The sequence below is a fragment of the Nomascus leucogenys genome, chromosome 6, assembly GCF_006542625.1.
Source record: "Nomascus leucogenys isolate Asia chromosome 6, Asia_NLE_v1, whole genome shotgun sequence".
Lineage (NCBI taxonomy): Eukaryota > Metazoa > Chordata > Mammalia > Primates > Hylobatidae > Nomascus > Nomascus leucogenys.
This window is the reverse complement of record NC_044386.1, coordinates 103,607,396-103,623,983: the sequence shown is the minus strand read 5'-3', so window position 1 is coordinate 103,623,983 and position 16,588 is coordinate 103,607,396. Positions and strand designations below refer to the sequence as shown.

At 44.1% G+C, this 16,588-nt stretch overlaps 1 protein-coding gene across 1 annotated transcript in view; it reads left to right on the top strand.

The window, feature by feature from the left end:
* The window catches only part of PDE8A (phosphodiesterase 8A), a 159,774-nt gene that overhangs the window by 118,959 nt on the left and 24,227 nt on the right, over positions 1–16,588 (top strand). The window contains exons 10-14 of the mRNA XM_003268462.4: positions 1,943–1,994; positions 2,097–2,139; positions 10,998–11,075; positions 15,645–15,715; positions 16,146–16,310. Of these exons, the coding sequence (XP_003268510.1) occupies positions 1,943–1,994; positions 2,097–2,139; positions 10,998–11,075; positions 15,645–15,715; positions 16,146–16,310 (409 nt within the window). The remainder of the gene's footprint in view (positions 1–1,942; positions 1,995–2,096; positions 2,140–10,997; positions 11,076–15,644; positions 15,716–16,145; positions 16,311–16,588) is intronic.

Sequence of the window (16,588 nt, the reverse complement as noted above, 5' to 3'; positions counted from 1 at the left end):
CATACAGTGTTTTGGGTTATTGCAGAATTTGCTTTGAATATTTAAGTTAAGGACTGCTGACAGAAGTGTCAAGGTCAGGTGTCATCACAGAATGGCCTTCCAGCATAGTGTTTCCTTGGTGACTTCCTCATGGCTACAGTCTGACCCTCCACTTGCAGCCCAGAGCCAACATACTCTGGGCAGTCTTGTTTAAGCTGCGTGGATACACAAGAAACTGAAGTATTTGTTTAAGTCAGAATGTCACTTTAGTAAGTTGTATGATAATACTGACTGGTAGACTCCCTATATTGAAAAGATTTTTTATCTAATTTGGTAGGCTATGTATTATTTCTACAAAGGCCTATCAAATTAGATAAAAATATTTTAAATACTAACAGTTATGGACATTCTTATATAAAACAGATATGACTGTAGATTGGAAACTAGTATATATCAGGAGCCTAAAAATTTCGGACAGTTTATCTCAGAAACCTATCTTAAAGAAATAATATGGTAAGATGAAAATTACGAATATGAATTATAGAACACCTAAAATATTGCAGCCATTAGAAATGATGATCATATTCACAGGTTCTAAGATGAGGGCCAGAAAAGGTAGAAATGATGACCATAGAAAATTAAATTACCTCATGCCTGTAATCCCAGCACTTTGGGAGACCAAGGTGGGAAGATCCCTTGAGCCCAGGAGTTTGGGATCCGCCTGGGCAATATAGTGAGACCCCCATCCCTACAAAAAATTTAAAAATTAGCTAGGTGTGGTGACACACACCTATCAGTTACTTCAGAGGGCTGATGTGGGAGAATCGCTTGATCTTGGGAGGTCAAGCCTGCAGTGAGCTGTGATCATGCCACTGTACTCCAGCCTGGGCAACAAAGTAAGACACTGTTTCAAAAGGAGAAAGAAAAAATATGAGAAAGGTTATGATACAATGTTAAATGCAAAAAGTAAAATGTAAAATGATACCTAGTGTTTAATCTCAATCATGTAAAGGAAAGAAGGAAAAAAGAACAGGAGAAAGTATGGCAGTGGCAGTTGTAGTAACTGCTGTTGTTTAATTGAGCCCCTCCCTTCCTGGCCAGTTCTCAGTGTCTGGTAGATGCCACTTCATTCCATCCTAACTGCAGCCCTGTGAGGTTGGGACTGTGATCATCTCTACTTTACAGATGAGGAAACTGAGGCTTAGAGAGGTCAGGTTTCTAGCCCAGGGGTCCAGCTGCCGGCGTGAGGCACAGCCAGGCTGCAGACCTCAGCACTGACTGCACAGCTCACGTGCTTTGTCACCAGGCTTTGCTGCCAGTTGGTGATCGCCTCAGGGAGATGGATCTGTGTGGGTTCTCTGTTCTGATTCTTTGCCCTTTTATGTCCTTTCCAAATTTTTTGTGGTAAGTATATAGGGATTTGATTATCAAGGGGAAAAAGTGAAAAAACTGAAGGAACAATAAATAAATGAGAAGAGTCAGCAGCCTCTGAGCTAAGCCCTCGTTGCTTTGTTTTAGACATCTAGCTAACCATGTTCAGTGTGAACCTCAACTCCCAGTGTGGCCTGCGGCTGTGGCCACCAGTGACTATGAGCAGACTGTTTGTTGGAACTTGAAGAAAAGTATCAATGTAAAGGGTTGTGAAAATAAAAACATGTTAAGGAACTAAAGGCTCTTGGTTGGTTAACATGCAGTTCATTTTAAAAAACATGTATATTTGATTGTCTCATGATTAATTGGGAAGAATTTTGTCATTTTTACTGAAGTCACTTGTACAGAGACGCCAAAGGATGTTTGTGATCTCTTGTTTATTTATTGGTGGCCTTGGTCACAGTGAGAAGAAATGTTCTCAGAGCATTTTGTGTATTGCAAAAGGGAGGTGCCATTTTCATAATGAAAAATTAACAACATACCCATCAAATTAGAGAGTCAAGAGAAATAATGCATTGTTTTTTACTTGCAGAAAAATTAGACACTATGTGTCCATTATCAGAGTGTGCAATGGCAACAATAAGGTACGTAAGGAGAGCCCCGTAAGGAGAGCCCCCGGGGCCCCAGGAACACTGCAGCAAGATTTTCAGCAATCAGAACTAATGCCTTTTAAAATTCACTTTTAGGCTGAGAAAATATCCGAATGTGTTCAGTCTGACACTCATACAGGTATGGTGCCCCGTTTTCATTCTTAGAGTTCATTGAGTTTTTGGAGAAAAAAAATAAAAACAGATCTTTAACTAGCTTGCCTGGTGTAATGGTGGGATTTTCCTCAGACTGTGGCAAAATTTCTCTCCTTGACTCCCCAGGCTGGCTTATGAGTCACTTGTACAGAAGACTCGAGCGCTTGTGAGCATTCTGACGGGTGCCCTGGGGTGGGTCTCTGAGCCTGCGAGGGAAAGAACTGGTCAACTGAAATGCATGAACTCATGTGAAGTGTGGTTTTATAACCTGATTTATGCTTTAAGAGGGTTGGGTGTTTATCCCACAGTCCTTTAACAGGGACGTCGTCATCTGTCCTGACACTTAGCACTGCTGGCCTACAGGGAGGTAGCCGGGCCTCTCGCACTTGCCTCACCTCTGTGTTTCTTAACCATGCCTTGGACACCATCTGCTCATCCCCATAGCTTTCTTACTGCAAATGCATTTCCCTGGCTTGGAGTCACCTGTTTCTTTCAAACGTATCATGGCTTCAGCAAGCCACTTCCTGTTCTGGCCCTCACAGATGAAGGGGCTGGGCTGGGATGATGAAGGGCCACTCCAGCTTCAGGCAGGAGGTGCTCCGTCAAGTGTCTATGGAGACACTTGGTGTGCCACCCTGCTTTGCCTGAGTAGTGTGCTCTGCTTGCCCAGCTGGTCTGTAAGAGCCTCTCAGGAGAAGACTTCCCTTCATGCTCTTGGTGATATGCTTTCTGCCTTACCAGAACAGTTCATTCTTTCATTCTAGAAACATTTACTACATATTTTTGTGAGCACTTAATGTGTACAAGATACCTGTGCTGAGTGCTTTAGGTACAGCTTATTTTAATGAAGCCTTAGAATAACTCAAGGAGGTAAGCATTTTTAGGTGAAATTCTCTTTACAGGTAAGGAAACTGAAAGTTTAAATAATCTGCCCAAGGATCTCCATCTAGGAAGTGGCAGAGCTAGCACCTGAATCCAGGAGGACTGACACCAGGGCTCCGAAGCACAGTTTTTATGGGTGCCCCAGGAGCAATCAGAGATTTAGTCTGAAAAGAAGAGAGACACATTGACACAAAGGAACACAGCAAGTGATAAGAAGTGATCTGCAGGAATGAGAGAGGGCAGTGGGTAGTCTTCTAGACAGGGAGAGGTGGATTTGAATAAGAAAAGAAATGTGAGCGGGAAAGCATTCCAGCAATAAAAACAGGCATAGAAGAGGGAAAGTACAGGGCACGTTCCAGAAAAAGCAAGTACTAAATTTTGACGGGTATAAAAGGTCAGTGGGGAAAGAGGTATTTGGGTCAATAAGAATCCTTAAATGCTAGGTGAGAAGTTTCCATTTTCATCTGTAGACAGTGGGAGTCTCTGAGGATTTGTTAGTCAGGGAGCAGCGTGATGACATCTGAGCTCTGAGAAGCTCTTAGAGCATGTATGTAAGATTACATGGAGACACCAGAGAATACCAGTATTGCCATGGTTGAGAGGAAAGAAAACAATGGCCAGGGAATAATAAGGTGATGACGGTAGGAAGAGAGAAGAGAGGCCAGATGTGATGATGGTGTGGGACTAGGGAGAGAAAAGCAAGAAAGTCCTTGAAAAGGTTGTTTCTGAGCCTGGAGATTCAGGAAGTAGCAGTAGGGCTGGGGAGGATGAATGTGGAGAGCTCTACCTGTGAGGTCCTGGTGGGCAGTCAGGTGGGTGTGTTTATTCACCCCTTTGCCCGTTTATTCTACAGATTTCTGTTGAGTACCTGCTGAGCACTGGCTTCTGTGTTCTGCAAAGAGGTTAGGACTAGAGATGAAAATGTTTCTGGCCAGCCAAGCATTAGCAAGTAGCACAGATGTGGAAGTGATGGAAACCAGGGATGGTAAAAGGGAATGGAAACTTTGAGGTTACAGTGGAAGAGAACAGCAAGAAAAGGAGAGGAGGGGTGAGGTGGATTCCTAGAGACCACCTACCTCCAGAGAAGGAGGAAACAGAAGCAGGAAAGGGGTTAGAGGGAGGAGGGAGTCTGGAGAGTGTCGCTGAAGCTGAAGACGGGGAGAATGGGAAGCATCAAGACTGGTCAGGGCTGAAGCGCACATAGGGAGGGAGGGGGATATGGAGCCAGAGATGGATAAAAACTTTGGCTTTGCATTCAAGAGCTCGTCTGTGATCTGCAGATGTGCAGTTTCAGGAGAATGGCGAGGGCAGAAGCCAGATTGCTGGGGCTGGAGGAGTCAGAGTAGAAAGCAGCACGTGTGGGCCTGTTATGGAGAGTCCTACACTGCAAGTTCACAGGCTTTTACTTGGTTGTGAGCACTTTTTTTTTTTTAACTCTTAAGAATAGTACCATAGGGCTGGGCGCAGTGCCTCACCTATAATCCCACCACTTTGGGAGGCCGAGGCAGGCAGATGACCTGAGGTCAGGAGTTCAAGACCAACCTTACCAACATGGAGAAACCCCGTCTCTACTAAAAATACAAAATTAGCCAGGCGTGGTGGCTCATGCCTGTCATCCCAGCTACTCAGGAGGCTGAGGCAGGAGAATCACTTGAACCCAGGAGGCTGAGGTTGTGGTGAGCCGAGATCACGCCATTGTACTCCAGCCTGGGCAACAAGAGTGAAACTCCATCTCAAAAAAAAAAGAATACCACTGTAAAGTAGGTGTGACTATTATTTATATTCCTTTATTACAGAGGAAGAAACTGAGGCTCAGAAAAGTTCAATGAGCCAGGTGTGGTGGCTCACACCTGTAATCCTAGCACTTTGGGAGGCCAAGGCGGGTGGATCACTTGAGCCCAGGAGTTTGAGACCAGCCTAGGCAACATGGTGAAAACCTGTCTCTACCGAACATACAAAAAATTAGCCAGGCATGGTGACACGCGCCAGTAGTCCCAGCTACAGGGGAGGCTGAGGCACGAGAATTGCTTGAACCTAGAAGGCAGAGGCTGCAGTGAGCTGAGATCGTGCCACTGCACTCCAGCCTGGGCGACAGCAAGACCATCTAAAAAAAGAAAAAAGTTGAAAGACAGCCTAGAGTTGGGCAGCCGGGATATGGCAGAGCTGGGACTGAGAGGCAGAGTCAGGGATGCAGTCAGAGTGAATGTTCGGCACGGGGAGCATCTCCCAAACTGCATTTGTATCAGGCCATTTGGTAGTTTTACTTGGTCAACGCTGACTTAGGAGTTTTACCCATCCCACCCAGACGAGCCACTTGCCCATCCTACCTCTCCCCTTAGCATAACCAGCTTTATGTCCAAAGGTCTCAACTGGCCATCTTCACTTGAGAAGGCAGGGTGGAGCTATTATAGGCCATGGGCCAGCCAAAGTCCTTGGTTACACACAACAGAAATCAATTCTTCAGCAGAAAAGGAGTTTTTTCTGGAAGGAAATAGGGTTGCTTATAGATTGGACAAGAAAGCTCTAGAACTAGTTTTGGAAAAGGAGGCAGGAACCTGGGGAAGCTGAGCAACTGTCCCCACTGCCATAGGCATGCCATTGGAACACTGTGCTTAGGGGGCCCCTGCTGTCACTACTGAGCTTTGAGCACCACTGGCCCTGTTGAGGTCTGGTTATAGGGTGTTGCTGTTCTCACCACGGGTAGCATAGCTTCTTCACACCTCGCTTCCTTGCCTCACTCACTCAAAAGCAGACTCTCGGAAGGAAGCACTCATTTGGCTGGGCCTGTGTCACCTACTCTATCACTAACTGGTTATGAAGCAATGGAGTCTCTGGCCTTCTCCCTTCCATAGTGAGAGGACTTAGTACTCCCCAGACACGGGAAGGAAGGTTCAGGGTCTGGGCATCCAAAAGAGTAATAAAATCCCAATAGATGCTCCCTTTTCCCTGGCCCATGTGTTGTTTTCACGTGACACTGGCTCACTGAGGACACCAAATTGTAGTGACAACTGTCCAGTCTATTGAGTTGTTCTAGGTCAGGCCCTGAGCCTGACTGTAAGCATACAGAAGTGAACATAAGTTTCACTGTCTGGTGGCAGGAGAAAATAATTTGAATATGCTGTGGTTTGTAGTACCACAGTGGAGAAAAGCTGGGGGATGCTTCCCAGCGATGATGATGATGGTTGACCTGGTGTCTGGAGAGAAGTAGGGGTCATGCAGAGGACAAGGTGGGAGGAGCAGCACACATAAAGGCATTGAGAAGCGAGGCTGGGGCAGGCCAGTTTGGATTCATCCTGTAGGCAGAGGAAGACCAAGGGAATCTTTATAAATAGGTAAATGGGAAAGGGTCAGGTCTTAGAAAGATAGTCATGGAGAAAAGAGATTGAAGACAAAGTAACTCCTGAATCCAGCCTCAGGAGCCCAATCAGAGACTGGATTCAGGAGTTACTTAAGTATAATCAGTAGGATTTGGGAACCAGCTTGCTGTGTGGGATAAAGAGAAGACTTGAGAATAACACCAAGATATTTAGCTTGGCCACTGAATAACATTAATTAAAATAACAAGTGCAAATAAGATCATAAGAAAGAGCGGGTTTGTACAGGGAGTGGATAGTAAGTTTAGATTTGAACTTACCACATCTGAAGTGATAAGCCAAAACTTTTGGTCCTGGGCCAACTCTCCTGAAGTGAGAAAGTGAGGCAGGAAGACTGAGTACCAAGAAAGGAGTCCAGGAATAATAGACATGTGAATAATGGCCAGGGGAGCACTGAGGAGCGGGATGAATTCATCCATTCATCCATTCATCCTTCATCCAAACTCAGTCCACAACTGCTGTGCACCAGGCAACATCTATGTCTCTGCTTGCAAGATGTGTTTCTAGCTGGGGGTGAGGTAGACAGTAAGCAAATAAACATACAGTATATCAGATGGTGCTAAGTTCTGTGGAGAAGAATAAAGCCAGGGGATTGGGCATGCAGGGGATGAGGAGGTGGTCAGGACAGGCCTTGCTGGTAATGTGACAGGCTCTGGTTCTTGTTCAGGTGGTATGGAATGGAGCCCAGGCCTCATACTTTGCAGGTGTTCTGATGGGCTACCAGGGTTGGGGCCATTGTTAGAGGCCTCATAGATCATTGAAAAGACTTGGGAGATTTGGTCTGCACCTGGAGAAAGTGAGCTTTCTTGGGAGGAAGAGGTAGTTACCAGAGGCTCATGTGCAGAAGAGTCCTGTGGGCTTGGCAGTTTGGAGGTGGCCCCATTGCACAGTAAGTGCTCTGCAAATGCTTGTTGATAGTGCCTGAGGAGATGTTTTGGCAGTGTGCTGTGGTCCTGGCAGAATGACTTTTGGGCAAGTCACGTAAAATACTGGGGCCTGGACTTCCTCATATCCAAACTGGAGCTCATACTTCCAGGCTGCAGGGCTAATGCGAGTTGGAGAAAGCTGCTGTTTTTGAAGGGTACTGATTGGTTACCCTCTCTCATCACCCCCACTGTTTTTCCAGGGTTCCCTGGATTTACCCAGCAGGTCAAGGAAATGCTATTAATTTTTCTCTATTGAAAGGGTGGGCAGAGTTTATGGACCCTATTTTACAGAACAGGAAGCCAAGGGCAGAGACATGAAGCTGCAGGTGATCCTGAGCCCAAGCCCTGGCTGTGGAGGCCTAGTTAGTGTTCTCTCCACTGGCAGGCCCGATACCTGAGGATGAGTATGTGTTTTCTGAGCACCCAGTAAGCATGAGGCCCTGGGCGCAGCACACCTTCAGGAGCTGGTAGTCTCGTTGGGATGTAAGCCACACAGTTCATCTTCAACCTCTTGGTGTTCCCTGAGGAGAGCTTCTGAGAGCTGGGCGCTGGGGTGACAAGGTGGAGACATGGTCCATCTCTACCCACTGGGCGAAAATTGCTAGAATCATCTATAACGTGCTACAGGGACTAGGGGAGCAGTGAGCTTAGCAGGGCTTTTGGAAACAAGAGGATCGTGTATTTACATAAAGTAACTTTGAAACAGTCAAGTAGAAATTAAAGCCTGCTTAGTCTCTCTCCACTTTTCACAGTGGGTCCTTCATACACACTCTGCTACTTGCTCCTCTTCAGCCACACTGCTCCATCTGCACAAGCAGTTTCCTCTTCCTGGAAATGCTGTCTTCCTCCTCCTCATCTTGGCTGCAGCTACAAGACTCCATCTCCTTTCTGTCCCCACTCCCTTGAGAATCTGCCACTTCCCCATCCGGGCTCCTCCTGAACTTCAAAATTATTACTGTAACTCCTAGTTTACCCACCCTTTTCCCCACTGACCATCTCCTTTTGAGTTCATGGACCATACCTCATTCATTTTCGCCTCCCTAATGCCTAGCTTAGGGCATCACACATGGTGGGTGCCCAGTAAAGTTTTGTTGAGGGGAATAAAAGAGGGAAGAATGAAGGAACAAATAATCATAAGTTCCCAGCCCAGGCTCATCAGGTGGCTATGTGGACATTACTCATCATGAAGCTTAGAGGAAGGAGACACACTTCCGGCTCCATGTGGTTGAGAAGAGGGGAAATTTGAAGGAATGAACACTTGGAGAGGGTGCAGTGTCGTGTCTCAGACGGAAGGAGCCGGTGTCAAGGCTGTTCCAGAGATGGAAGGCGGAGCAGTTGTGCTGATGCAGCACATTCATGGGAAACACAGAGATGAAAGGCAGGCTGCTGCAGGCCAACCTTACCTGTCCTTGAATGCCAGGAAGTTCTTTATCTCTGAGACGCTGAAGGATTTTGAGCAGGGGAGCCACAGAATCAGAGTGGCTGATTTAACAGAACTTTGATTTGTACACAGGAAGGTGCAGGTTTTTGGTGAAGCAGATGTGTGTGTATTGAGCTTCTGTACACATATGCTGCTTCTAGCAGATGGTAGGCACAGTGCTGGTCACCTAGGAAAGACAGGAAAAACTGTCCCTGACCTCAAGTCATTCACGTTAGCAAGGAAGGCAAGAAGGCAAGACAATAAAGCAGGCTGTTACCCAGCACTGTTGGGGTGGTGTGGAGAGACTTTAAGGGAAGGTTTCCCAAAAGTTATGATACCCGAACTGCATCTTCAAAGAAGATCAGAGGTAACCAGGTGAAGAAGGTGGCATGGGAGAGGCACATTTCCAAGTAAGTGGTTTGTACCAAATCATAGAGGTTTGGGAGGCAAATTAACAAATCATAAATAGTTCAAGGTGGATAGAGATAGGAGGTGCAGACCTCATAGGACTCTGGGTGCCACACTGAGGAGTTTGAATCTTATCCTAAAGACAAGGATGAGCCATTGAAGTGTTTTGATTGAGAGATCTGGTTGGATTTTTGTTTTACAACGATCGCTTGGCTGCCTGCAGAGAATAAGTTGAAAGGGGTAAGGTTGGTGTTTTGGAACCAATCTGGGAGGCCATTAATCCAGGGAGGATGACAAATGTCTGAGCTTGGACAGGGATAGAGCAGGGGATGGACTGGAGGTGTTAAGGAGGTGGAATCCTTAGATTTGGCTGACCCAGTGGAGGGAGAGGAGAGGGGAGGGGGAGAAGTGATGGATGACTTCTGTCTACCTTAGGGTACATGCTGTTCAGTGATCTGGGTTAAAGAGCAGATTTGGAAAAAGATAAGGACTTCATGGCGGATAATGAATTCATTTGCAGTGCCTGAGGAGTGTCTAAATGAGGTGGTAAATGGTAAGGTAAGATGTAAGTCTGGAGCTCAGGAGAGAGGCCTGGGGTAATACGGCAACATAGGAATTAATTAAAACTGTAGGAAGGAATGAGATCCCCGCAGGAGGTTTTGTTGACTGAGAAGGGCTAAGGATAGAACCTTTTGAAAAACCACCTTTGGAAACACCAAGGGTACTGAGGAAGAGGAAATCATGAAAGAAACTAGAAAGGAGTAGTAAGAAGTGGAAGGAAAACCCGGAGAGTGTGGACTCTGCACGAGTGTCCAGAAAGGGATCCGTTGTGTCTGGTACCACAATCAGGTCAGCTAAGGATTGAGTTGTAGCCTTCAGATTTAGCAAAAAGGTGGTCATTGGTGACCTTGACACATTCACTCTTTAGTGCCCACAGAGAAGAGGATTTAGTTTAATTGGGCAAAGAGGCAACGAGCAGGTGAAGAGGCTTCTTGATGGTGCAGAGGAAGTGTAAGGGCCTGCATTCGGATCCTGTCCATGAGCAGGGAGAGAAGTTCCGAGTGAGGAAGCCAAGACAAGGCAGAGAAGCTACTCCATGGCTGTGGGAATAGCTGAGCTCAGCGCCCACCCTGCTGTGCACTCATCTGCAAAGCAGCTCCCAGTTTCATTGTCTGTGAAATGGGGATGCATGGTACCCAGCAGGTGCACAGAGAAGGGGTCAGGAAGGTAAGTCAGTTGCCTTGTCAGTGATTGGTGTGGGGGTCAGGATTAGAGAAGAGTCAAAGACAGTCCCCGTTTGAAGCCTAGGAGAGTAGTGAAGAGGGGGTGAAAGGGAGGCAGATGAACTATCATTTGAAATATACCTCAAAAAGTGTTCACCATACTACCCTAGGAAAGAGAAGAATGTTTTCCCTGGAATATTGTAGTCCTTATTTTGTAGAGAAAATAAAAGATTTTTTTTCTTTGGGGCAAGATGAGTGGGGATCAAAATTTTCCCGTCATTTTATTCAATTATATAGAAATATAATAGGAGAAATTCTCCTGAGGTCATTTCTATCAGTTGTCACTTTACGACTTGGGACTCTGTAATTACATAACCTGGAACCGTAAAGCCCTCGTTTATCTGTGTACCTGGTGGGACATTTTGAGAAACTCTACCCCCGTAAAACTGGTTTTTCATAGTCTTCATCTCTGTACTGTGTTTACTTCTGTGGCATTTAAAACATGTTTAATTCTTAAAGTTGAGAGTTTTCAAAAAATTTTAAATTGGTAACCTTCCTTAATATGTTGTTTAAATCTCTTTGAAGAGGTGATTTATCATTTCTTTCTACAGATAATCAGACAGGCAAACATAAAGACAGGAGAAAAGGCTCACTAGACGTCAAAGCTGTTGCCTCCCGTGCAACTGAAGGTGAGTGACAAAGACAAGAGAAAAAAATGTGATCAAATCACTGTTGAACACATGGAGCCCTGCCCTGCCTTGCCCAGGCTCATCCTGTCTACCTCCAATTCTTGGGAGAGGAGGGAACCCTCTGGAAACTAGTGTTCCATTTCTCCCTCTCTGTGGACTCCTGCCAATGGACTCCATTCTGAGCCTTTTAATAGAATCAGAAAATAAAGAAAAGGAAAAAGATACATTTCCCATATATTCTATAGTTGCTTTTCTAAACTGTAACAGCAGAAGATGCCGATTCATCTGCTGTAATTGTTTGCATTTGGTAATTCTTAAAGATCTATCCCATCGTGTTTGCAGTTTGCCATGGAAACTTTTAGAGAGAGGTGAGCTCGATTTTGGAATTGTGAAAGACCCTTATTCAGCAAATATTTAAGTTCTAATTGAAATATACTTTTTAAAAAGAATATGTAGGTGCATGGCCTGAATGACCTAGTTTTTAAAATGTAATCAACATTGTTTATACAGAGTGTGGAGGCAGGTATTCCTGCTAGCTGTATACATTCTTTGGCCCAAAAATGAATTCAGAAGGATACGGAGCTGGTTGTACTGGTTCAAAAGGCAAACTTGGAATTCCAAGGTGATAGCAGCTAAGATTATACAGTAGGGATCAAATGCCACCCTCTCATCCCTCACAGATTTGTTGTAAGGCCCAGATGACATGCCGTGTACTCCTTGCGCTGGAAAGACCATACAGATTACACCCCTGCTTTGAGGGCAGGATTGGGGTGGTGCCAGTGAGGAAGCAGTATGGGGTTATGGGAAGACTGTAAGCTTTGGTGTCAGAATGACCTCAGTCCAAGTCCCAGCTTCATCTACTCTCTGTGTAGCCTTGAGGGTGGACTTCTGTGTTTCCATTGCCTTATCTGTAAAGTGGGGATAATTTGCGTCTACAGAGGATTGTGTGAGGATTAAATGAGTGTGTGTGGTGCCTGGTAAGTAAGGGTAGGGACTCAGTGTTAGCTGCCATCGTCATCTTCATTGTAGCTGTCGTGATTACAGTTCCAGACCCTCTGCAGTCCTGGAGCAGCACAGAGCAGGGCTGAGGTCCCTGCCCAGAACAGTCTTCACTCACCACATGCTAATGTTTGTTGATCCTTTGGATTCCTTGGTATATTTCTGTGTTTTAATAAACATTTTTTTCTTATAACGTTTTATTTTTATGATTTTTGAGTTACAATTTATATACAGTGAAATTCACTTAAGTTTCATTTCAATGAGTTTTGACAATTCTGTATGCTCATGTAATCACCACCCAAAATAGATAGAGAAAATACACACACACAAACACATCATTAACCATGCAGAAGCAACCATTGATTGCTAGCACCGTAAATTAATTCAGCCTCTCCTTGTGCCTCATAGAATTGGAATCGTACAGTATGGTTTGTTTGTGTCTAGCTTCTTGCACTTTCATGTTTTCGAGGTTCTTCCATGTTGTTAGGTATGTCATAGTTCCTTCTTATTGCTCAGTAGTATTCCCTTATAGGAATATACCACAATTTGTCTACACATCTTCTTGTTGATGGACAGCAGTTTTGTTTCCATTTTGAGGCTGCTAAGAATAAGAATGCCATGAACATTTTTATACAGGTCATTTTTTATGGATGTATATGCTCATCTTCTCCCTAGAAGTGGGATTGCTAGGCCTTAGAGCAGCTGCAAATGGTGCCCTCCAGTTTTATTCTCCAATAATAGCTCCAACATATGGCACCATGTTACTCTCCTCACTCATCTGTGGGAGTTCCAGTTGTTCCATGTTTTCCCACACTTGGTAATACCAGAATTTAAAATGTTAGCCATTCCAGTGGTTTTAATTTTAATTTTCCTTACGACTGAAGTTGAGCACCTTTTTATTGGCCATTTGGATAATCCTCTTCTGAAGTGCCGTTCAAGTCTTTTGCCCATTTTTATAATTGGGTTGTATATCTTTTTCTTGTTGGTTTGTAGGGATTCTGTATATCGTCTAGATATGAGTTATCTGTGTATCAGAAATATATTTTTCTAGTCTGTTGTTTGCCTTCTCCCCTGCTAAATCGTATCTTTTGATTCTTAAAGAGCAGAGGTTCTTAAGGAAATTGATTTTATCAGGTTTTCTATTATTACTAGTGCTTTTTGTGTCCTATTTAAGAAATCGTTCTTGGCCAGGCGCGGTGGCTCACGCTTGTAATCCCAACACTTTGGGAGGCCGAGGCGGGCGGATCACGAGGTCAGGAGATCGAGACCACGGTGAAACCCCGTCTCTACTAAAAATACAAAAAATTAGCCGGGCATGGTGGCGGGTGCCTGTAGTCCCAGCTACTCGGAGAGGCTGAGGCAGGAGAATGGCGTGAACCCGGGAGGCTGAGCTTGCAGTGAGCCGAGACTGCACCACTGCACTCCAGCCTGGGCGACAGAGCAAGACTCCGTCTCAAAAAAAAAAAAAAAAAAAAGAAATCGTTCTTTATCCCAAGATCATGAAAATATTCTCCCTTGTTTTCTTCTAGGAGTTTTATTGTTTTATCTTTTGTTTTAGGTCTTTGATCCATTTTAAATTTTTATATCTGGTGAGGGTAGAGATCAAGGATGACTGCCTCTGACTCTGGGGAAATCCAACTGGTCTATCACCGTATTGAATAAACATCTTTTGCAGTAGCACCATTATTATAAATCAGGTTACTACGAATATGTAATCTGTTCCTGGACTCTATTCTGTCCTACTGTTCTGTTTGTCTACGCTTGCACCAATATCACAATCAGTTATTTACATAGTGAGTGTTGATATCTGATACCTGGTAGTAGGTAGCTGTTCTTCTTCAGTGTCTTGGCTGTTCTAGGTCCTTTGCATTTCCATGTGACACTTAGAATGAGCGTCTTAGTTTATACACACACCCTCCTGGGATTTGTTTTCAGAGTGCCTTAAATCTGCAGATCAATTCAGGGAAAATTGAAATCTCAATAATACTGAGTCTTTCAAATCGTGAACATGCTATGTCTTCATTTATTTAGGCTGCCTTTGTTTTCTCTCAGCAATGTTTTACATTCTCATTGTAGAAATACAAATCTTAAATTAAATTTATTCTTAGGTATTGATGGTTTTTTTATGCTGTTGTAATGGTGTTACTTGTTTAAATTTCCAATTGCTTACTGTATATAGTTATAGAAATACAGCTGATTTTTGTATATTGACTTTGTATATCCAGGAGCTTGGATAAACTTACTCACTGTAAAAGAAGAGGAGTGCATTTATAGATTCTTCAGGGCTTTCTGTATACACAGTCACGACAATCTTTATACTTTTTTTCTTACCTTATTGCTCTGTTTGATTTTTTTCTAATTCCTTTATTTTTAATTGACAAGAATTATGTATATTTATCATGTACATGATGTTTTGACCTATCTGTACATTGTGAAATGACTAAATCAGGCTAATTAACATGTGTATTACCTCATACACTTTCATTTTTTTTGTGGTGAGAACACTTAAAATCTACCTTTAGCAATTTTCAAGAATACGTTGTTATTAATTGTAGTTACCATGTTGTACAATAGATCTCTGTTGTTTGTTACAGGCATATGTCAATTATTTTTAAATGAAAACAAGTCCTTTTATGACAGTGATAAAATAGCAGTTTTTATTTTTGGTTTAATGACCTTGTTGGGTAAAACGGAAAGTTGGCAATCCTGTAATCACCAAAGTTTTAAGAAATCTAGTTGGGCCCCCAAATTTAAAACATTTGAGACCCCCTGAATTGGTTAACCTTGGACGGTGTCTCTCCTTGGGCCTCAGTTTCTTCATTGGTAAAATGAGGTTGACACATCAGTCTCTGGGACAGCGCCTGGTCCTGTAACATCTTTGGGAAGCAGCATTTAGCCTGATGGGATTGTTTGTGGAGAAACCCAGGACTGGATGTTAACGTTTTTTCTGCCTATGTTGCCCGGGCTTCTTCTCACCCCAAAGGAACCATATCTTGACCGGAACAACAGAAATTAACAAACTTTAGAGCCTAAGAATTGCTGCCTGCCTCATTTAAGATATTTACCTAATCAGTCTAGATTAAACATAACAGTGGGAAGCACCAGAGGGTACCTTGAAAAATTTAACCAGAAATTTGTGTGTTTCAGTTATTGGTGAGTTGAATGTATTGCTCCTGCCATATATGAAACAAAGAGCGTTGTGTGGCATTGTCTTCCAGAACATTTTTACTCCTAGAGAATGGCAAGCTAAATAATTATAAAGGCTTATTGTCATAGACACAAAAAGAGGCTGTTTGACTTTGGCTTGCTAGATTGTTTCCTCTGTTTTCTCTCTGGCCTGTGACATCAGAAGTTCAGTCCATGGGGGCATATGTGCATTCTAGTGCCTAGAACTGAAGGAAACAGAATTGGTTATGCCAGAACCCCAGGCTTGTTAGGATGGGAAGGAAGCTCAGCAAACTCAGTTCTATCCTGCCCCTTCATCATGCAGCCAAGCACAGTGAGCCCTCTGCTTCAAGACAGGTGCCCAGGGCTGTGCACGCCCTGATTTGTGCATCCCTTTCTCCACAGTTTCCAGCCAGAGACGACACTCTTCCATGGCCCGGATACATTCCATGACAATTGAGGCGCCCATCACCAAGGTGAAGCAGTTTGTGGTCTGTCTCCATTGAGCACACATACTCCTTGTTCTCCCCAAGGATCATTTCCAATGAGAAGAAACAGGGACCCGCAGTAATGAGAATGCTGTCATAGTTGTATTGTGCTAGTAGCCTCCTCTGAAGAGAGAGGATGTGTGACATGGGCATTTTAACTAGTCTTAAGTTGGTATTAAGTACTACGGCCAGACTGAGTCCCGTTGGGTTTTGTTTTGTTTTGTTTTTGCTGTTATTTGTTTTTTAGAGATGTGCTCTCTCATTTCTGTTGCCCAGGCTAGTCTCAAACTCCTGGGCTCAAGTAATTCTCCCACCTCAGCCTCCTGAGTAGCTGGGATTATAGACACGCACCACCATGCCTGGCTCTCCCATTGTTTTTAAGGTTATGAAACTCAAGTATTTTCTTTCCAAAATGTAGGTAATCAGTATTATCAATGCTGCCCAGGAAAGTAGTCCCATGCCTGTGACAGAAGCCCTAGACCGTGTGCTGGAAATTCTAAGAACCACTGAGTTATATTCACCACAGTTTGGTGCTAAAGATGATGATCCCCATGCCAATGACCTTGTTGGGGGCTTAATGTCTGTAAGTATATTTGACTAGACTCCTAGCTAGAGCCTATCTGTTCTTGGTTGTTTTCTCAGAGGTTATTCACTTAAACAGATCTCATTGAAGAGGCAGGCAGGGCTCTGTAGGGTTCGGTCAAGACCTAAACTCTCCTCCATTGCCTGGGTTCTGCTATTCTCTGGCTAAGCACCCACCTGCTGCCTGCCTCCTAGGGAGAGTTTAGCTTGGAGCAGAGCAGGGAGGAATGTAATCCTGACAGTCTGCTGAGCCAGTTCTCCAGTGTTGCTTAGGGCTTC